The following is a 24207-nucleotide window of genomic DNA, read 5'->3' as shown; positions in this document are numbered from 1 at the left end:
AAATGTTGACAGTCTGGTAATCGGCTTAACACTGCGTTAACAGCAGCCATACAGCGCGTCTACAGACTGTATGTTGGTTTTGTCGCGTAATTCAATTAATAAAAATGGTTGATTTTTGTAATGTATACAACTTTTGCTTCTTAAAATATAGTTAGTGTGCATTTTTGCTTAACCCTCAAGCAAGTGAGAGCATCAAAGCGCACTAGCTTTACTTTGCAGGGCTTACAAAAGCTATCGATAACTAACAGCCCCAATTGAGCTTAACATTGTGCAGTGTGACCGACTTGCATACACAACTGAGGCATTGTAGTCGCTATGTTTTTTTGCCCATGCTCGAGTCGGTCACGCTTTCAGTATCATTTTGTCGGCTGTGAACTGTAAAGGAAATTTGTAGCGCCGCGCGCAGTGCATTTTTTTCTGGTAACCTTTTTTTCTCCACTTTGTACTGTTTTTTCTTTATTTTTTTTTCTTTTTTTTTGCAATAATATACACAATGCAATATTTTCGTATGCGTTTTATGGTCCAATCGACTGGCCAGACAACACAGACATTTACGTGCAATCAAAGAAGAAAGCTTACCTAAAAAAAAAAACAATATAATATACATACACACACGTATGCAGACACATGCGTGTGCATGTACATACATATTGTACGTATGTATGTACTAGGGCCCACAATGGGTTTTAGCGTGACGTGAAGTGTATATAAAGAAGCTGAAAAAAAAAAGAAATGAATCGACGAAAAGAGAAAATGGAAAATGAAAACACGCAGACATTGTGAAATATACGCAAAACAAATATTGCATATAAATTATGTTTTTTTTTAAGTAATCGATCATTGAAAAATACATGCGTAGTTAATTGCATTCCATATAGTACAACAAAAAGCTTCAATTTTTTATTTTATTTATTTATTTTTTTTTTATATTGTATTACATACACATCATTTACTACGTATGCATGTGTATGTATGTGTGTGTGTGTGTGTCGGCGAGAAGGCAACGAGTAGCAGCAGGGCAGCATTTTTGAGTAACTGTAGCAGTTACTCGCTGTTTTGTTTTTTTTTTTTTTTCCACCGTTGTTGTTTGTTGGTGTTAAAACGGGCTAGAAATGCGAATTAAACGTAATGCACAATAAAACGAAGTGCATTTTAAAGTGCAACAAAGTGATGTTTACTATAGAACAGCATATGCATGTGTTTTTGTGTGCTTGCATACACACATAAAACAAACGAGCTCTGTTACAGTGCGTACCAAAAGTGTGCATCGCATTTTTCATTTGCCAACAATATTGTTAAGCTTGTTAAGTAAAATTCTCAAAATATATATGTATATACATATATGCATGTATATATATGTATAATGATTATGCGCATTTCTAGAGTAGTCAGCATAATTCTGTAGTGCACTGTAGTATAGCAGAAGACGAACAGCAGCAAAGCAAAAATGGCAACGAGCCGCTGAAAACGTACGCGCGCACTCACACATACACATAGCACATAAACACACATACACATTCACAACGTCCTCGTTCACTGAGGCCGCCGCTACTCGCTGTTAGCGTCGATGACGAATGCGTGTGAGTGAACGAAGCGCGTTTGGGCTTGTGTGCGTCGTGTATTTATGTGCCTGTGTGTGTGTGTGTGTATGTCTGCGCTGTTGGCTCTGCTAAGCGCACCGCCCCCTGCCCCTTGCTGTCAAGCCAGCAACATGGTGGCTTTGCAGCGTTTTTTTTTTTTTCTATTCATGCTGTTGGTTTTTTTTTTTTTTATTTATTTTCCGTTAGCATCAAATGAGTGTTCTTTTTTTTTTCGAAGCAGCAACAACAAACAACAACAATAACCATAGTAAAGAGTAAGCGGTAAACAGCAAGCATATTACAGTAAGTTTATCAGAATATTGACAACATTTTACACAACGTATGTGCATTAATATATATGTATGTATGTATGTATACAACTATGCTTATGTACTTGTATGAGTGCACATATGCTTTTTTTTTTTTCTTTTTTGTTCTTTTCGCTTGTGACTCATTTCAGTGGCAACGTTGGTTAAATCGAGTTGCCGTCTGTTGTTTTTATTCCTTTTCTTTATACCATTTTGCTGTTGCTACGAAACGTTTAGGGGGAAAAGGGAACGGCAAACACTTGCAAGCTGCAGAAGAAACAACAACAAAGCGCGTGCATACAGTCGCGTCCAGTTAAATGTTACCATTTATGCGCGCGCTGCTAAGCGTACACACGGGCCAAGCTTTGCCGCGCAGAGTGTGTACACACTGATGATTCCATTGGCTAGGCTGCAAACTGCGAAAACTAAGAGACTTGCATATACATACATATATACATATATTTGTATGTGTTTGTGCGTGCGTGCATGTCACGTTTGCGCCGTTTCTTGTCTGGCTGTTTCGTCTACCTAAACTAACTGCACCTTTTTTTTTTTACATGTCCTGCGTTTCTCTGTTTCCGGTTAGAAATCTTTCTTTTTGCTTAACTGTTCGTCGATGCTGCCAGATTGTTCTACTGCAAGCAAAAAAAAAAAAAAAAAAAAAAGTAAATAGAAATTTTGAAAATTGCAAATTATAACAGAAATTTTCTATTGCCGGCATCACTTGTCTGGCACTGCACTGTAACGGAGCAGCTGTTGTTTTTATGCGATAAGATAACAAATCATTTTATGTGCATGCAATTTGTTGTTTATTTATTGTTTTGTGCACAATAACAATTACAATAATTGCTGCAAAAACAACAACAACAACAATTACAAAATGTTGGCAACGTTTACTTTAGGGCTGTGCAATGACAGGACTTGGCTCTCGCACTGAACGGTTTTCGCTCTAGTTAAACGCTGCACACACACACAGAGCGAGAGAGAGAGAGAGAGAGAGAGCTCGATCGATTCGCTTGGTGTATCATAAAAGTTGGCACGCTGCTGTTTAATACAAACAATATTAACCGGCACACGCGCGCCCGCTTTAATTGCGCTGGATTTATCTCGATTTTATGGCCATTTTTCCATTGAAGAAAAGGTGCATATGTGTGCCTGTGTGTGTGTGTGTAAGCTGCTCATCTCTCTTCTTCTTATTTTTGCCATGCAGGTAGTCGCGGCAGCCTTCGTGCATGCTGCACTCACTTAATTTTTTGTTTGTCTCCCGCTCGAATTGCCGTTGCCGTTGCCGTTCCCATGCAGCTGCCGAAGAGAGAGCGAGAGAGAGAGAGCGAGAGAGAGAGAGCGAGCAAGAGACAGGGTAATGGAGAGAGCGAGCGTGGCGAGCAGAGGGAGTCGGCAAACGCTTTTGTGACAGCTGCCGCATTCTCCATAGTTTTTTTTTTTTGCTGTTACTCCGCCTTGCACATTTCATGTCTCCATTTCGGCTCCCACTTCCTGTGACGTTGGCCATTCGCCTCTTATGAGAGCAACGATCGAAGAGCGATAAATGTGCGAGTACCTGTCTTACTCGCTGCATGCGTTGGTGATCTGATCGGGTAGGGGAGTGGAGGCGGTGGGGCTTGACCAGTTGAAAGTGCAACAACATGTGCTCATATATAATTCAAGTGTGCATATGTATGCACATGTGTATATACAAATATATATATATATATATATGTGTGTGTGTACATGCATACATAGAATCAGCTGGAATGCCGGCCTTGCCGTATGCCATCTCCGTCTCTTCCTCAATTCGTTTTGTTTTTGTCGATCACGTCTGGCAACTCTGCGCTGGGTTTTCATTCATTTTGGCTGTTGTTGTTATTTCGTTATTGTTGTCCCCATCCCCCTGTAATTTACGTTCACAGCTGAGCGGCTGTAATAAGTGCTGTGTGTGTGTGTGCGCTGGCTCTTGTTTCCTTGACTGAGTTTTGCATTTTGCCGTTATCAGCAGCAGTTGGGCACACACATACGCAGTTACATATGTGTGCGTATGTATGCATGCACGCATTTGCGTTTCGAACCGCTCGATTACTGTTCAAAGCTCAATGCAATGTCTTTTGTTACACCCTTGCCGCTGGCAGCAGTATATATGTATTATGTCATGCAATGCGTAACAGTGTTGACTACATATGGAATACATATATATATTTTGAATACATACATATGTGTGTATGTCAGACGAGGCAGAGTTACAATGATATTTTGTATCAAAAATATTATATCACTCCGTTGTCTTAGCCTCGACTGTTTAGAAAATAAATTCCATATTTGTGAAGAGTATTTAATGCTCGACACGATATTGGCAAGATCTGCTGTTCGCTCTCGCTTCCGCTCTCGCTCTGGCTTATGGCGTATTGGCCTGAGTTGCTCTCTTCGACGCCGTCGAACGTGCGCTGTTGGCGTGTGACTTTCTTTTTTTTGTTTTGATTTTTAGCCTTGTTTGCTTTCACCGTTAATTCACGTTGTTTTACATATGTATCTACACGATGAACTTCTTGCTCTGCTTTTTCGTATTTTTACTATTTTTTTGCGAGCTAAAACAATTTGGTTCTTTAAGCGTTCTCCCATTTTCGTCTGTTTCGCTCGCAGCAGCAGCAACAACAACAACAGTAACAAGTCTCCCTTCTCTACACTGCTTGTCAATTGTTTTTGTATGGGGTTTTGCTTTTCACCATTTCCTTCTCTTTTCGGCTATGTACGCCCTTTTGAACGCGTAGCTCTTATGTACCATATATATTGTGCCGTTATATACGCCAGTATATAGCTGTGTGTGTGCGTGTGTCTGTGCTTTAGTATTACATACACATACAATGGCACTTGCCTGTTCGTTTGCAACCCCGCTCCAACCCCCTCCACTTAACTAAGCAACCCCCTGCGCCACCTTTAGGGCGTTTACGCAGCAACGCATTTATAGTCCAGCCAGGGGGGTGGGGGGTTGGTGGCTGCGTTGGCCTGTCCTCAATTTCGGCTTAACTGTATTTTTTTTTTGTCTCCTTTATATTCGTTTTTCTTTCTTTTGGAGTGGAACATGCGCCGGAGAACTAACCCCCACTCGTTACAATTGCATTGCATTTGCTTTGTCTTTGGAATCTGGAATCTGGAATCTTATCATCTGTGGATACCCTACGATTTGGGTACGATAATCGTAATCCCACTGGGACACTATCCGTAATATCCGTTATATCATGCGCTGCTATTCAATATATTCGAACGAATATTGGCAAAATTTGATGGAGAATCACAATTGTGACTTTAGCTCAATCCACATGAGAATGCAGCTGCCTGGAAAGCAGGTGATATTCGAGCTGTCATTAGCTGAGCTTGTTGGAAAATGCCCGCACGGAATACCGGGAAAACGTTTGCAGGCCTGACAAAAGGCAATTTCGAAATGTGCAAAAATTATGCATCGTTTTTTTTTTTCGTTCGGAATAAAATTGTAATAAAATCTTATGCGTATATTACGGAAATTATTGATATACAGAAATTAGTAGACCTAAAGCCTGGAACTTAAAAAAATGAGTATATATATTTTAGTAGAGCCTTTCCGTAACTGTTCGCCCGAAGAAGTCTATATAGTAAATATATGTTTATTCTTTTGATTAAGATCACTTTTTGAAAAACGAATCGTTTCATAATGCGCGAAATATCTGTTTGATCCATTAATTCCTTAAGGGCATTTCTTTGGATTCCTTTGGGATCTCTCTCTAATTTTTATGCTTATGCCAATCAAAGAAATTTAAGAGTTTTCCTTATCGAACTTTCTTTCTGATTCAATTAAATAGTTGTTCCAAAACTCTTTTCTCGACATTCCTTACACCTGATGATATTTGGCATATATTTTCTATATATTTAACTCGTTTCTAATCGATTTGTTTAGTTTCTCGCAAATGAATATATATTAAGTATTTATTCATGTACAATATTTTGATTATGCCTGAAACTAAGTTTTCCAAATGTTTTTTTTTTGGCATAATCCTCGACTATCTGAAATATCGCAAAGATTTGATTAATTACTCATAAATATCTTTTTACTCTTATGTCTCAATATGTGAAATATATCTCGAACTAATCTATGCCAAATTGGCATTATCAATAACTTTATATCTTTTATCGTAATCCTTAATCTTTCCACATAACGAAGTAATTTCTAATCGATTTTATTTCCGCGTAAATGAATATATTATCAAAATATATCAAGTCTTATATGATTATTATATCAAAATGTTTTCTATGATGTTTAGAACTTTTTATATAATTTTTTTTTGTCGGGTTCCTAAATCTTGGTATGAGATACGCTTAACTAGCCTCTAATCGATTTGATTAGTTCTCCCCGTAAATCTCGCTCAGTTTTCCATCGAGAAATCTTTTGCAGCTTGCTTCCAAGTAAAAATCAGTTTGCAGCTTGTGCGTCTCGTGTGTTCCACCTTTGCATATGTATTTTTTTTTTTGTTTTCCATGCAGCTTGCCACCTTGCGTGAGGCGAGACGGTGAGCAGAGGAGAGCTTCCGAGAAGACAAAACATCTGCCTGCCTGAACTCTCTGAACCGAGCTGAACTGCAGCCGGCGGAGCGAAAAGTCCGTCATAAAGACGGCACACTTCCTAGTAGATCGGCTCCTGATCGGGTGGGTGGGTTGGCTTGCGCTGGGCTGGGCTGGGCTGGGTTCATGCTGTCACTGTCAACAGGTAGCGCACGCGTCTGGCACGCGCACCTTGCGGCCAATATTCCGTGGGTCCAGGTAGTTGTGGGTCGCCGCCCATTGGGCGCAGATCCTTTTTAGCGATCGTTTAAATAGCTACGCACATTCCACTCTGACTTCAGTCGAGTTCTACTCGTGTCAAGTCTAACTTGTGCCCAAAAACATAGAAAACCAAATTGTGATTCGTAATAATTGCCGTGTGTGTGATACATAAAATCTCTCTATCTATATTTAATCAATATCCTTAAAAATGGATTTCAATTTTGATACTGTGACACCCTCGACGACCATGTCGTCCTATTATAACTTCAAGATGGCAAGGTATGTGGCCAGGCTCTAGTATTGCACTCTTCTAGATGTATTTGTTTTAAGCGCAATTTTGTATTTTGGTTTTCGAAATATTTGTTTTTCCTCAAATTTACAGCATTTGGTCTGAATTTTGACAAGCTGACAACTCTGGTCGCTGTCTTTTCTATGGTTCATAGTCGAGATTTATTTAAATGTTTGTCTCGTCGTCTTTGTTGGGTGACAACTCTGCTTCTCTATTTTGTACATTATATGATATGAAAATCTAAACGGGGTTAAAACTCTGCGCTTTTTCATATGTCAGCGTGACAACTCTGCTCGCATTTAACTCTGATCGCTTTCTTATATGTATATGTTACATATTTGTAAGCTGGGTGACAACTCTATATATATTTATATTTTAATATCACTTTTGAGCTGCAACTCTAGTAGCTTCTTTTCACTTTTGAAGTCTGAGTTGGCAACTCTGCTGCTCTTCGAATGTATACACACACACACATACATGTATCTATATTCTGTTATTGTTATGTAATATGCTTAATGTTAAAGCTTGCTCTTTTAAGTACTTAGCATTTATTTTAGTATCAGCATAAGTTACTCGCTCGCACACACACACAAACACACACATGCATACAAATACGCGCACACACACACACACACATTAGCACGCACGCACACGCATAATATAAGAGAACACACAGAAAAGCGCGTAATGCACGTCTCTTTGATCATATGTTAATTTCCTTACCAATTTCTCACCTCTCACTCCCAACTACAACAACTACAACTACAACTACAACAACCTTAGTAACAACAACAACACAGCTGAGCGCGCCAACAACAAGAACAACAACTGCAGCCACAAAGAAGAGCGCCAAACGTAACAGTCTACAAAAAGAGAAAAAGAGAGACAGAGAGAGAAAGAGAGAGAGAGAACGCCCGCCAAATTATTTGATACTAACAGATAGAACGAGACAGATTGAGTAACTGTACTGTGGCTGGAAGGAAGGAAACAAAAGGCTTAAATCGCAATTGCTTGCGTTCCCGTGTTGCGACCATTGTCTACGACGAGAGCGTCAAAGCTCTCGGCAGGCAATACAAGATAACACACACACACACACACACGCACACACATCCAAGCAACAACTGAGTCTCTCATATACACACACACAGACACACAGACAGACATACATATATGCCAACACCCGCACTCACTCACACAACAGCCAAAGCAGACGAGACAAATAGTATATATATATATATATATATACATTACGTGAAATTAACAGCAGCTGGCAGCTGAGAGCGCTGAGCGCCAAACAACTACAAAGAAAGAGAGGCGAGAGAGCAAGAATAGAAGCTCTCTGATCACGTCAAGTGAGACAAGTGCGAGAGAACGCGACCAAGAGAGAGAGAGAGAGAGAGACAGAACAACCGATACCTTCAAGAAAACAAAATAACGGCGCACTGAGAGTATTTTGCAAAAAATACTCGTGCACACACACTCTCAGGATATGTACGGCAACAATAATCCGGGTAGTAACAATAATAACGGTGGTTATCCCCCATACGGTTACAACAAGTCGAGGTAAATTTTAACTTCAGTTTCTTCATCTTCAAGCATTCCAACAACAACAACAACAACAACAAAAACAAAAACACTGCAGCAGCAATAAAAAAAAACCCTTCCCAATTCCCGACTCCACAAATATCCCAGATGAAAAATTTCCCTTTACATACACAAATACAAATACACACAAACACAACTACTGCAATTAACGTGCAAAGTTCTTTTTTTTTTTTTTAGCGCACACAGAAACCACTTCCCAAAAATTTCCCTTTATAGTTTTTTTTTTGCCTCCCAGTTTGATCCTTAACTAGCAGTTAAAATTTTTAAAAATTCTGCTGCCTACTTTGCAGCTGACTCTAGACTTAGATAAAACCCCAGTTGTTTTTTTTTTTGCTAGGCTCTAAAATTGATCTGGCAAGCTCGCTGTATGCATTGGTATATATGTGAATTTTTTTTAATTTTTTTTTTTTTTGTGAGATGTGGCATGTGCCGCATGTGGCACAAGCCGGCTGCAAGGGAAAATAATGGCAGAGCAATCGTTAAGCATGTGGGCGGAAATACCTTTCGCCCACATTTCCTGCTATTGATTGACGCCATTTGCTGCTCGTGTGTCACATGTGCACTTGACAGCACAGAAGAGACAGAAATACAAAAAGAAAAAAAAACCGAACAGACCCTATCAATATACATCAAACCCAATATGCAACCCCTCTATACACCCACACCCACACCCACACACACACACAAACGCACACATTTTCTTTATTTTTATCTACTAAAAAGAAAATGTATTTTCCCGCAACAATGGAAACCCTTGAGTGTGCTACGATAAAAATAACAAGAACAACAACAACAACAATAACAAGAACAACAGCAATTGCATAAAGCAGAAACAACAACAAGTCTTATTTATCTGATATGTACTAGATTGTACAGTCAATAATTCAATTAAGCACAAAATGCAGCCCAACCTAACCTCAAAACAAATAATGCGTGTGCACAGTACAGCAAAAAGCAGTCTCCTCGTACCGTACTCAGGCAGGTTTTCAACTATAAAAGTAAAAAATTGAAGAAGAGAGAAATCAATTTGAAATATGATATATACAATTCGACACGTATCCCAACCCACCACCCACCCCCCCGCCCCGAATAAAAAAAATTAAGTCACACATAATTATGATTTAAGCTCATTTCAATACGCCCTCTAGAGTTGAACATGTGCATCCTTCTACAACATTTTGTTTCGGAAGCTGTTGCGCTCCATATTTTATACTCTTGCCGTAGCTTTGGTTTTTGCGCTCTCTCTTTAGCTCATCATATGCTAGACATATTTACAGTTACGTTTTTACGTTAGTTACGTCGTTTTCATGTACATTGATTTGTTCCTCACGTATGTTAATCGCATATATCGTATACGTATATTTAACTGACACGATTTTCTACAGCGCATCGCATCGCTAACGTCACGTAACGCAACATGTCACGTAACGCAACGCGTCGCGTTCTGTTCGTAGTGTCTTGCAATCAAATTGTGATAAATACATGAATGTTAACATTAAACGAAAGAAAAAAAAAAAAAAAAAAGAAACACAAAAACAAAAACAACAAAGAGAATCAAACTATATTTAACATAAATTAACGTAGCGTAACGTAACGTAACGTAAGGCAAGTCAACAACGTAACGCAAGCTCTTCCACACGAACGTAACTGTAATTGTAACATTGCATTTAAATGAAAACCGAAATCAAAGCAATATGAAAAAACGCGCCTTATTATAATACGGCTACATTTCACGTTCCGACGGGATTTGAAACCATTTGATTCGTTGATTTTCTTTTTGGCCCCGAGGATTAACGTAACGGCCTAACAACGTTTTCGTGGTGCGGCCTGTGCAACCTTAACAGCCTCACGATGTACCGGTAAATGTTGTTAACTAAAAAGCAAACAAAACTCAACTAATTCAGTTTGTTTTTCTACTTAATGCTTTTTCATTTTGCACTCCTTAAAGTATTCGCTTTGTGCAATTGAAACTCACTCGAATCAGAATTTCATCCGAAACGCATTTTCTCTCACATCACTCACACGTCGCCGCCCGCGCCCTGCACCCCCTCCCCTCGCTCCATGCTCACAATAGCATAGGTTAAGCTCTGTTAATAAGTTTAAGCGAAATTCTCGACTTCGTTTTTTTTTTCCCCCCTCCGACTGTTTTTTGCTGTACACACAGACAGGCACACACGTGCACACGTGAGCCGAGTGCTTGTGTCCGTAGTTGACCTATTTGTAAACCCGGCTTGCGCCAAGTGGGGCAAGTCGTTACGGCGCCTCTGGCATTGTTTTATGGTGCGGCTGCTGTTGGGCTGGGTCCTTGTGCCGAATGATTTAACTTCATTTTATTGCCAAAAGCAATATGCAATGTGCGCGCTGTTGCCGCACTTCATAACTGGGTGTGAGCGAGAGCGAGAGAGCGAGCATGCACTCCGAATTGTGACACCCAATGAACTTTGCAGCTGCTGGCGTCATCAGGCATAGTTTGCTTTTTTTTTTTTCTCTTTATGCACTGCGTGCGCTCAAATGTAAACAAACGACTCCGAGAGAGAGAGAGAGGGAGCGCACTTGTGCGTGTCACGTGCTCGCAAATTGTGTCAGGACCTTGACATATGCTTAACAGCAGCAGCAACAGCATCATCAGCCGTTAACATTAGCAGCACTGTTAGGCTTAAGTTATGTATATGTATATATGTAAGTTAGCAGTAACTGGTTAGATTGTAAGCAGCGCAACAGCAACAGTTGTTGTTGTTGTTGTAAACGTACACACTCACACACCAACACACATACAAACACCAACACACCTACACAACGAACGTCTCCATATATGTCCAATGCATAACAGACGAACTGCCTATTAGATTGCATAACTGCGTCTCGCTCTTAAGCGCTGTAATGGCTGCGAACAGCAGCCGTCGCAGCAGCGAATCATTGTCGAAAACAAAACCAACAAAAATGAAAATATAATTATAATGAGAATAAGGCCTTGCGCCGCAACAACAACAACAAAGCAGCAGCAGCAACAACAACAGCAGTAGAAACAACATCAATGTCAACATTCAACAATCAACATATCAACAATCAACAAGAATCAACAAGCAGCAACAACAACAGCAGCAGCAACAGCAGAAGCAGCGGCTTCTTCTTTAATTAACAGCAGCTACTTGCATTAACAGCAGAACAACAGCAGCAGCAGCAGCAGCAGTTACTTCTGTTAACAGCAGAACAACTGTAGCAGCAACTATTTCTGTTAACAGCAGAACAACAGCAGCAGCAGCAGCTACTTCTGTTAACAGCAGACCAACTGTAGCATCAGCAATAACATTAGCTGCCAGTGTTACCAGCGGAAGCAAATTTAAGGAATTTTTTGTTGTTTTTTTTCATGTGCCCACAAAATTGTTATTTTTTTTTTTCTTACCCACAATATATGAATTCGAAAAGGCAAGAAGAGTAAAATATGATATACACACACAGAAACACATACACGCCCACACACACTTTGACCATCACACACACGCTCCCACCAAAACCCTTCCCCGCTCGCAAACAGCGTAAAACTGTATCACGATGTCAACAGCCGCCAAAGCATTGATTAATCGATTTATCGATATTTGCCAGTTGATTTAATTGTGTAGACATGATCTCTTTTCACAGCAACAGCCAAGCAGCATTTTCAAGCGATCTCAACAGCGAAAACGACAGACACAAACATTTAGATTGTATGTAGTGTGGTTTTTTTCGGTGCTTATACTTATAATTATTGTTTGACAAACAAAAAAACAACAACAAAAAAAAAAAGAAAACTTAAGAAACTGGTGTGATAACTCTGTGAAGTACCAACAAAATGTTCCTTAAACGAAGACGCCGTCAACGCCTGTAAGTAAAGACTAGACATTTAACCATAACTTAACAATAAACACAAACAAACAAAAAAAAAAAAGTAACAAACAAACAAAAATAAATTGAATTCATGCATTCCTAAGTTAAACTAGACACTTAAAATACACTTGAACAAAAGTCTCCCTGCATCATTCAACTACAACAACAGCAAACACAGTTCTTCTTTAGACTGTGTCTACGCGGGAAGATGTTTTTCCTTTATTTTTTTTTTGGAATTTTTTTAAAATATTTTTTTCGAGTGCAGCAACAAATTATTATTTTTTTTCTTTTATATTTTTTTCAAGTGCATGGCAAGAATTTGAAGATTCATTCAAATGTGTGTCCGCAGGGTTTTCCCTCCCCCTTTTTTTCAGTGCAACTGAAATGAGTTTTTTTTTTCGATTTTTTTTAAAGTGCTCCATATAAAACTTGCAACAAGTTTGCGTCCGAATTTCTTAAAGGTTTTTCAGCGTTAGCTCAAATTTTTTTCCAGTGTGAAAAGAATAAAAGAAATATCGATATTTTTTTTTCAATTTTTTTCAAGTGCATCAACAAAAATGTACAAATTTCAAAAAATGTGTGTCCGCATTTATTATATATATATATATTTTTTTTTTTCAGTGTAAAGCAGTGCAAATATAACGTAAAATGTTAATAAAATTGCGGTTGGTTTATTTTGTTTTTTTTTTTTTTTTTTTGAAGTGCCAAACAATTTTTTTTAGGTGTTCACAAGTCAATTTACGGGTGTAAAAGTAAAACCTAAAATCAATTTTGATCGTTTAGGTTATCGTATTTTTTTTCATCTCTCGGTATTTCAAGCATTGCGCAGATCAAGTTCCAATTTTCTCTAAATATTCGTTAATGCGAATTTTGAAAAACTGGTTCTTGGCATCTGCTGCCTTTTCACAAGCAAATCACCTTTCACCTTCTCTCCACACCCTGAGCGCCCAAAAGGCTGCTATGAATTACACAAATGCCTCTTCAGAGTATTTCCAAACTGTTGTTATTAGTTTCTTTTTATATAATATAAGCGTAGTGAATAATCTTGGGTCAATGATTGAAGCTGTATTCGTTAACAGAGCACTTTACAGCGCGCTGTTTGGCGCTTAACAGTGGCCTAACGGTGCTTTGCGAGGCTCTGCTAAGTTAACAGCTGTTAACATTGACTTGCTTTAAGTCTCTTTCATTGGTATTAAGCTCAATAAGTTAGTTCCGTAAGAAATTTCATTCATACATTCATACAAAACATTTCTTGCTCATATTTCGAAAAAAAAAACCATAAGTAAATTGCGCTTTAAACTTAAATTATGATTTTTGTTATTTTTAATCATTTACTGGAAAATTTAACAATATAATATGCTAATATGCGATATTTTCTTCTCTTCAATCATCAATCAAACGTTCAATCAACAGCGGTGGGCGTGTATTTGGCATGTCACATTCACTGCCATCTGGAATGGTACGTATTCCTATTTCAATTTCTATTTTTTGAATACAATAAATTTTTATATTTTATTTGAACATAAAGTTCGAAATCAATCAAATCAATCAAATTTCATTGCATGTGCAATACGAGAAAAAAAAAATACAATTAAAAATAATTAATAATAAAGAATATTTAATAAACAGAAATTTGCCATTTGCATTGATAATTGACATTTTTTTGGTTTTCGTTTTTGTATGTTTATGCAAAATATATTTAAATTTATTCTAGTTGAATGTTATTGAGTTTGTCTCATTGAACGCTCCTGGGGCACACACGCTTTTAATCAGAATGAAAAAATCAAAAATAAAAAAAAAATAGTTAAATAAAAATCAACTTCATTTTGTGGATGCTCAACATTTGATTTGTACAAAATATTTTAACTTAAACAGAAAGTAAATTAATTATCCCAAAATAAATAATACTTAAACTTGAAATTTGCATTTTGGTCGAAAATAAATAAAAACAAAAGAAAACTAAAGTCACAACAACTTAAAAACTTAAAATCAACAACAATAACAGAAACACAACAGTAAATACTTAACAGCAACACCAATAACAGCAACACAACAGTATAAACTTAACAGCAACAACATAAAAGCAGCAACAACATTTCATTGCATACTTTGCAACAAGAAGAAGAAAAACAGCCTTGTGCTGTCCAAGCTCTTCCGTTTCCCCTAACCACAACCTCCTCCCCTGCCCTACACCCACACACTCACTACTTCTGTGCTGTTGCGGCCAATCAAAATCGATGAAACACACGCATACACAAACATGTCACACGCACACACACATATATACCCGGCCCTAAGCGGCTTTTAGAGCATTCGTTCGTTTTCCTATTCACATGTTCTTTGGCAGTTCTCTTTTTTTTCATCTTTTATGCTTAATGCTCACAATTTGCAATTCCGTTTGCCTTCGAAGTGTAACGCTGAATGCCGTTATGTGTATGCAGTTACACCCACATACATAAACACACACACACACACACATACATACACGCACACAAACACAAACATTAAAACTTAACAGCAAGAGCTGTGCTCAATTGTTTTGCACCAGCGCTGAGCGCTGTTAAAAGTTAACATGCGTCTGTTAAATAGCAACTGTTAAGTACGCACGTTACATTCAAACAATTTATCTCAAGCAAAACTATTTTACTTTAAACTCAATTTTGCTGCAACTTAATTAATTGCCTTAAACAACAATATGTAGAAATTTAACTTTGTGTGTGTGTGTGTGTGTGTGAGAGTGTGCGCGAGTGTGTGCGTGTGTTGTTGTTAATGCTGCTGCTGAGAAAATGTTTGTGTATCGCGACAGTCATCGAAATCGAAGTTGAAGCTGAAGCTGAAGTCGTACCTTAAAGCGTTTATGAGGCGTGCTCTCAACATTAGAATATCTTTGTATGGTTAATTTGATTACAGTCACGTTATGCGTTCTCACCACAGGACACAGAATTTACATTTCCAAGTTCCTCGTCGCGTCGCGGTTACAATGATTTCCCAGGCGGTAATGGCGGCAGCGCCAATTCCCTTGGCGGCAACATCTGCAATATGCCGCCAATGGCCAGCAACAATTCGCTGAACAATCTGTGCGGCCTATCGATTGGCAGCGGCGGCAGCGATGATCACATGAACGATCAGCGCAACAGCAACACCAATTTGATAGTCAACTATCTGCCGCAGGATATGACTGATCGCGAGCTGTATGCCCTATTTCGAGCCATTGGACCCATCAATACGTGCAGAATCATGAGAGACTATAAGGTGAGTTTTCCATTAATTAGAGCGCAAGCTTGGATAGCTTTAAGCTAACTTTATTTTACTACACTAGCGAGTTTTATTCAGATACGTGCACACATTTGCAAGTTAAATCGTAGGGCTTGTCAAAGCTTTAAGCTAGCTAGAAAAGTCAAAGCTTTAAGTTTCTTAGAGCAGTCAAAGCTGTAAGAAAGCCTGATAAGCCAAAGCTTTAAGCCTTAAGTCAAAGCTTTAAACTAGCTTGTCCGAGCTTTAAGCGCGTTTGAATAAACTGACTGGCCAGCGATTAAAGCTTTAAGCTTTCACAAACTAGTTTAGCTACATGCTCATCAGAGCTTTAGCTCAACTATAATATTTAAGTCTCATTAGACTTGTTACTTGAAAGCTTAAAGCTCTAATTTGTAAGCTGCATTATCTAGCTAAATGAGTTTAAACTTGATCATAATCGTATTTGAATCGCACTTTCTTGACATTCCTCTAGACTGGCTACAGTTTTGGTTATGCTTTCGTGGACTTCACATCGGAAATGGACTCGCAGCGTGCGATCAAAGTGCTCAATGGCATCACAGTGCGTAATAAGCGGCTCAAGGTACGTTTTCAACAACACAACTCTCTTGAATTTCGCTGAGTGTATTTTCAATCTATGCTCTCTTCTTTCGTAGGTTTCATATGCGCGTCCTGGCGGTGAATCGATCAAGGATACAAATCTGTATGTGACCAATCTGCCGCGCACGATAACCGATGATCAGCTGGACACGATCTTTGGCAAATACGGTTCCATTGTCCAGAAGAATATATTGCGCGACAAGCTGACCGGTCGGCCAAGGGGCGTGGCATTTGTACGGTAAGTGAATCGGACTAAAATCGCATATCAAAATTGTTAATCGATAAAACGCGCACATGTGCTAATCGATAAAAAAAAACAAACACTTTGTTGCCTTCGCTCTAAACACTTCAACTTGCATTTTAATCATATTTATATATAAATATCTTAATATTTTTCTTTCATGCTCTCTCATTATGTTTTTTTTTTTTTTGTTTATATATTTGTTTTTTTTTTTATGTTATTTTTTTTGGTAAATCGATTCGCATCGCAAACAAATCATCAAAATCAAATCAACAACAACAACAAAAACAGCTACAACAAACGCGAGGAGGCACAGGAGGCAATCTCGGCGCTGAACAACGTCATACCGGAGGGCGGATCCCAGCCGCTGTCCGTGCGCCTGGCCGAGGAGCACGGCAAGGCAAAGGCAGCGCACTTTATGTCCCAAATGGGCATGGGACCGCCGCAGGCGCCACCGCCGCCGCCGCCACCGCCGCCGCACATGGCGGCCGGCTTCAATAATATGGTTCACAGAGGTAGATCATTAAAATCACAACAGCGCTTCCAAAAAACGCATCCGTACTTTGATGCACAAAAGTTTATCTAAAAAAAAAACAAAAAAAAACTAAACAAACAAACCAGGAAATCAAAAAATAATCGTAAAAAAAAATAAAAACAAACAACAGACCAGTTATACATACAATCTTATGTATATATAATACACACACACACACAAATATATATATATATATATATTTTTCTGACAAACAACAACAACAAACAGATGCAAAATCACAACTCTAACCCCACATCTAAGGAAAATCTAAGCAAAAATAATAATTACAAAACAAAAAAGAAAAACGAAAAACGAAAAAAAAAAAAAAAAAAACAATTATAAGAATACTTAACTATAATAATAATCTTTAGTTCTTTATTATTTGCATATTTAGAAACGTATTTTCTATAACTATTTTAAACAAAAAAAAAAAAACATAAAAACAAATTTCTCGTTGCAATTTTTTATTTGTTATTTTTTTTTCTCTCCTAATTTCCATGTAAATTACACACAATAATGTTTGCTATATATATTATAATAATATATATAAATATATATATATATATATATATATATATATATATATATATATATATATGGTCGATTTGGCCATTTTTAGTGTAAAATGATAATTTACAAAAAAAAGAAAAAATTACAAAAACAAAAAAAAACAACAAATAATATTAAACAAGAAACTAATGCGTATTTTTAAATTAAAATTAACTTTAGCTAATACTAACGAAAAACTGGAGAAACAGAAAAACAGAAAAACCGCAAAAAAAAAAAGAAAACAAGCAGGCAATTTTTTTTTAAGATCATAAATATATATATATATATGGTTTTTTTTTTGTATAGCTTTTTTCTAAGTTTAGTGCAGCCCCAAAAAAACAACAATCGATACACACACATACACCACACACATACACACACACACACCACACACATACACATGTATACAGATAAAGATAAATGATAGCAATATGCAGAAAAAATGACTAGAAAACCGAACCCAAGTGCCGTAGAAATTGTTCTGCGAAACCTTAAAACAACGATCGTGTCACGCAGCAAACGCATAACAGTACATGCACACGTCTATCGATAACAATCGAGCGACATAAATATATCGATAGCAGTTAACAATTACAGCGCTGCATTTAGGCTTTTAGTGCGCATTGTGCTATAAGAGCAAATAGATATATTCAATTTTTTTATATATATATATATATACATATATACATACATATATACTCGTAATTACATGTAGAGTTGTGCTAACAAACAAATAACTGCTTCTTATATATATTTTTTTTTTTGAGTGTATGTGTGCGAAATAACGGACTGAGCTGATTAAAGAAAGAAAGCAAATATCTAATGCAACAGAATATCCCACGTCGCAAATAAAACAAAACAAAAGAAACAAAAAATGAACGTGAAACAATATACATAATTTTTTTTTTTTGTTTTTGTTGTGCAAAGTACACGGAATGCTAAGGCAGAAGAAGAACTAAGCCAAACAAAAATCTACAAACGTAATGCAAATCCAAATGAACCAATTTAACGAAAGAAAACAAACAAAAATGAACTAACTCGAAAATGAACTGAAAATTCGCAAAATTCACATAACCTAAAAAAAAAAAAAACTAATAAATACAAATGAAGCGTTGCCCTGTTTGTTACACTTATCCATCCTCTTTGGCCTATAAGTAATATACACAATCGCTTCATATTTATGATTTAATACAACAACAACAGCCAGAAACAACAACAACAACAAGTACAGCAATAACTACAACAATAGCAACAAATCTTTCTCATAACATTTAAAAAAAAAAAATACAGAAACGAAGTAAAATTTACATATATATATATATATATATATATATATATATATATATATATATACCTTATACCATATATTGACTATATATCGTATCTATATCTTGAATAGCGTTAAATTTTAAATTATTTAGTTTGTAGTGCGTTACAAAAAAAAAAAAAAAAAAAAAAAAAACAATCAATAACAATAACAACAGCAGCAACAACAGCAACAGCAACAACAGCAACAGCAACAACAACGCCGACCGACCGAAGCGCAAGAAAAACAACAAAAAGATTAATCATCTAAATATATATAATCATATATATATATATGCCTATATATAAACATATATATACACCTATGTATATATATATAGAGAGAGAGAGAGAAGAAAAAAAAAAGAATAAAAAACAAAACGCAAAACAAAAAAAAAAACAAATTTTTTTTATTTTTTTTTTTTTTTGGCTGTTGAAAGTCAGCAAACAAAATATGCAAGCGAAAAGTATTTACTTATTTTTTTTTGAGTGTGTGTGGTATAACGGTAAATCAATGCGTGGCTGTTCTGTGTGTGTGCGTGTGCGTGTGTATGTGTGCGTGCGTGCGTGCGTGCGTGCGTGTTGCTGTATGTGTGCGCTTCCATATATATATAAATTTTGTTGTTGTTCGTAATATGTAAAAGTGTTTGCCGCAAATGATCGCCAGGGGGCGCGCGCGCATGCAGCAGGTTTTTGTTCACAGCTCACAGACGCACACGATAAAAGAGGTTAAACAGAGAGAGAGAGAGAGAGAGAGACAAAAAGATACTAAAAGAGAGAGAGAGAGAGACAAATACTTGTATTGACTTGTAAAGAAATGCAGGCGTGGCGCATGGTAAGTATGCGCGCACTTACGAAGCGATAACGGGGTGCTTAGTTGAACGTGCTGTTATCGATCGACATGTTATCGATCAATGTTAAATCGTAAAACAGATAACATGCTATATTTTTTGTATTTTTTTTCATGTGCTATTTTCCAACGCGCTCTGCTACAAATATCATTTTTTTCCCCCAATTTTTTTTAGTGTTCAATAAACTTTTTTTTTACATATTTTTTTTTTTTTTTGCATTTAAACTACTGAAGCGAAGCGAAAAAATAATACAAAAGCGTCAAGCAAAAAAAAAGAAATAAACACCCCCTTATCGGTTCTAGTGCCAAAAGTTCCAAAAACAAAAAATAAAACTATAAACAAAAAGAGAAAATAAAAAAAAAAAACTACATGAATAAAAACTGTATATATGTTGTAATATTTTTTTTCATATTTTTTTTGCAAGTGTATCATGCATAAAACAATCATACAAAAAAAAAAAAAGGTACTGTTTTTTTTTTTTTTTTTTTTTTTTTCTTCAAAAGTGACAAATTGTGTGCCGAGATTCTCGCTCGAGAGTTTCTTGTCGTCTATAAATGTATATATATGCATATCTTTTTTGTTTACTTTTTTTTCGGTGTTAAGATTGCAGCTTCGCACACACACACACACACGCACACATACATACATTTATATATGTGTGTGTGTGTGTGTAAAGTTTATTCTTTATAATCAAACTTAGCTCCATTCTAGTTTTTTTTTTTTGTTGTGTTGTGCCTGCTGTTTCAGTGTTAAGAAATACAAAAAGAAAATCTCGGCAAATACTGGAAAAATCAGTTTAAAAAATACTCATAAATCATTCTAACTATGCAGCTCCCCCTTTATACACTCTATATATATAAATATATATAACAATTTTTTTTTTTTTTTTTTTTTTGATTCATTCAGGCGACTTTTTAGACAAACTTTTATTATTGACATCTATGGAAATTACAAAAAAAAAAAGGCAGCAAGAAATTTAAATTTATACAACTTTTTTTTTTTTTTAATATTTGTGATTTTGTTTCTCATGTTTTTTCAATTCGTATATATTATATAAATATATATATTTTTTGTTGTTGTTGTTTGCTCATTTTAAGTCTTATGTATTTTATTTTCTTATAGTTTATAAACTTATATTTGATTTAGTTTAGTTTAAATTAGAACTGAAAGAAACAAAAGAAGCAAACAGAAAACTGAAGCACAGCCAGAATTTACTTAGTTTATTAACCTTAGATTTTCGTGTAGTTTGTGTTTTCTCTATATGCAATATATATATACATATATATATATGTATATGTGTAATATATATATATATATATGTATATGTGTAATATATATATATATGTATATGTGTATATATATATTCCTTATATGTCGCATTTGTTTTGTTGCCCTAGTCATAATTTGAAGCACTAACCGGGCGTGGCACATTTATATGTCTATATATATATATATGCCACGCCCACTTAGTCGAATTACTAACAAACCGAATTTCCTGCATTTGATCATACTTATTCGACTCTTCTTCTTCTTCGACAACTGCCTTTGATTTTTCTTGATTACAAAATGTGTTTGTTGTTTGAAACATCGACGACATGTTTGAAGAAAAAAAAAATATGAAAAGAAAAACCAAATTTTATATACATACACACACATATATATATATATAAAATACTACTAAAAATCTAAAAAAAAAGAAGAAAGAATACCAAAAAAAATACCAAAACAAAAATCAGTTGTGGCGCCAACAACTAATAAGTTGTACAATTTGTTTATTTTTTTCATTTTTTTTTTATAGACGGAGCAATGGAAAAATTACGCTCATTATTCGATGCTATTTGCGATGCTATCTTTGGTCTCGATAGTAATTATTCCTTTTATATTCTCTACTATGCCTAATGATAATCATAATCATAATTGATTTTTTTTTTTTTTTTTTTGAGAGCACATAAGAATATTCCGAGTCTAAATATATATTATTTAAGTAGCTTAGCAACACACACGCCCATTACAAACATACAGCTTTACACATACAAACAGACATTCACTGGCTAGGCTGACAAAGTGAGCGCGAGAAGCGCAGAGAGAGGCCCATTTAACCATTAAGATATTGCCTACTTTTCAGCCTTGTGGGCTTCACTCTCTTTTATTTGGCGGCACTTTGGTTAGACAATTCGCAGAGTTTCTCTTCAATTCCAACTTGTTCTCTTAACGCTGCTCGCGGCCAATTTGCAGTCAGCTTTTAATATATATACTCACACACACACACACACACACACACACTCACACACACACTCACACACACAGATATATATATATACATAATCGGACATTACCCGACACACATTTATTCGACATAGCTCAAAAAACAATATATACAATATATTTATATATTATATATACTTTTATTCTTTTTCAATATCAATGCGAGCTTCAAATTCCGCCTCATGCTGCAAATTTGTCGAAAAAAAAAAGAAAGAAACAATTCTTCAAAGCGTGCCATGTTTTCAACATAATTCAATTTAGTTTCTCATACCTCATCATATATTCAACATAATTCGTCTGATTCGTGCTTATTTGACTCTCTCTCTCAAAAAAAAAAAAAAAAAAAAAAAAAAACCAAAAAAAAATTAAGTATATTTAAAATTAAAATTTAGAGCGTTATTTGAAAAAGTTCCAATCGCGCGAAAGGCAACAAAATTAATTAAACTAACAAAAATGAAAATATTTTGTAGCCCATCAAAAGAAATGCGCAAAGACCCTAAAAATCATAAACATTCCGCTTTATACCCAAAACATATTATATACATATATATATATATACTATAAATATATATCAATCGGATATTATATTCGAACGAAACTTTTTTGCTATTGATTAGTTTTGCTTGCGCCTTACCTGCCCCAGCCCCCCTTGCCCCTGACTCCAATTGATGTGCGTCTTTTGAGAATTTTGTGTAAATACCGAACCCAACCAAAATTTACCTAGTCCTAGATCCTACAGTTATCTATATATATATATAAATGCAATATATATTGCCCAATTGCAAGGGGCACGCCTCATTTTCGTTGGTCCGAGAAGTTCGTTAGCTCAGCTATATATAGATATAGATATATATGTATAACATGATATCAATCCATCAATCTTTAAAAAACTATATCTCAATCATCAGCTCTCACGTATGCGTTGGAATTTGTATTTTCTTTATAGATGGTAACATATTTATATGAAATTGTGTTTTGCCTGCCAAGTTCGTTATTTCTTCGATTGATATTGCAAAAATCAAAATCATTTTCTTACACTTTCATGCTATAGCCTATGCTCATGCTCATCAAACGTTTGCCCAGCCATATTTTTGTGTTCTTTGAAAACCTCACGCTATTCCAAAACAAGTTCCCAACAAGTTTTTCCCCATTTTTATCCAAAAACACAATTAAAAATAAAAAAGTAACTAAGAAAAAGCAAACAAAACATGGCACGTTCAATGAATGCAATAAGAAATAATCGATCAATTTTCTAGTTAAAAAAAAAAGAAAGAAAAAAACAAACGAAAATAAAACTCGTTCAACTTTGAAGACTTTCTAACGACACGGGTAAAATGCAAAATGAAAACGTTCAGCAAATCAATTTTTGGTTTTACGAGCTACAAAATATCTAAATACCAAAACTCGCAAAAACTTAAACAAAGATAAAGAAAAAGAAAACTAAATCCAATTCAAATACAAATTTTTAACGTAAACGCAAAAAAACCCCAAACAAAGAAAAAACAAAAAAAAAATAACAGAAAACAAATCAAAAACAAACCGAGTACAACAATAAACACTAACAAACACATCTACCAAAACTCTAGATCCAAACAAACTATAGTTTATTTAAATATATATATATAACTATATATATATAAATATATATATATATATATAAATATATATATGCATATATCTGTACGATCAGTCAGTTTTTAGAAGACCGCTTAAGTTATTTAAGTTAGGGTTTTTGTCTAGCAGCACTTTTCCAACTTAATTGAAACTTAAATCAAGCATTGTATGTCTTAAATTTGATCTTAAGCTAGAGAACAACATTTAGCTTAAATTTAACGAAATCTTTAAAACTTTCTAAATCTTAACGAATGCCAAACTTTTTCAAATAGACGCTTAATAATATTAATATTCTATGCACAAAGTCATTTACTAATATACAATTTTCTCTTATTTTTGTTTTTATTCTTTTTTTATTTTTTTTGCTAAAAAAAAAAAAAAATTAATACAACTTTTAGGCGACAACTTTGCCGATTTGCTTGACGGACTGTACCGCCGGAAGTACCATTATCCTTACTTATAATTGACGCCGCAGCAGCAGCAGCAACTGCAGCTCTATCAGCAGGCGTGCGGCTACAATTCCCATGGCAACAACAACAGCAACAGCAACAACAGCAGCAACAA

The 24207-nt window shown here is 35.8% G+C and overlaps 1 protein-coding gene across 16 annotated transcripts; it reads left to right on the top strand.

Annotated features, from left to right (window-relative positions):
* The first annotated feature begins 283 nt into the window (after positions 1-283).
* Positions 284-24184, top strand: LOC6633392 (protein sex-lethal). Of its 16 annotated transcripts, none has more exons than XM_070206652.1 (10): positions 284-420; positions 7746-8525; positions 12207-12428; positions 13845-13890; positions 15366-15683; positions 16159-16266; positions 16340-16521; positions 16816-17039; positions 21563-21628; positions 24042-24184. In XM_070206652.1, exons 3-10 carry the CDS (start codon positions 12397-12399, stop codon positions 24104-24106), a joined length of 1041 nt encoding a protein of 346 aa, XP_070062753.1. In that variant the 5' UTR covers positions 284-420; positions 7746-8525; positions 12207-12396; the 3' UTR covers positions 24107-24184. The 16 variants fall into 16 exon arrangements, with proteins under 16 accessions (XP_070062753.1, XP_070062751.1, XP_070062752.1 ...); XM_070206650.1 differs by having other exon boundaries at positions 15342-15683; XM_070206651.1 differs by having other exon boundaries at positions 12188-12428; positions 15342-15683.
* Positions 24185-24207: the final 23 nt, after the last annotated feature.

This window comes from Drosophila virilis, chromosome X (assembly GCF_030788295.1).
Source record: "Drosophila virilis strain 15010-1051.87 chromosome X, Dvir_AGI_RSII-ME, whole genome shotgun sequence".
NCBI lineage: Eukaryota > Metazoa > Arthropoda > Insecta > Diptera > Drosophilidae > Drosophila > Drosophila virilis.
Note: the sequence above shows the minus strand (reverse complement) of the source record. Positions and strands in the feature narration are given on the sequence as shown.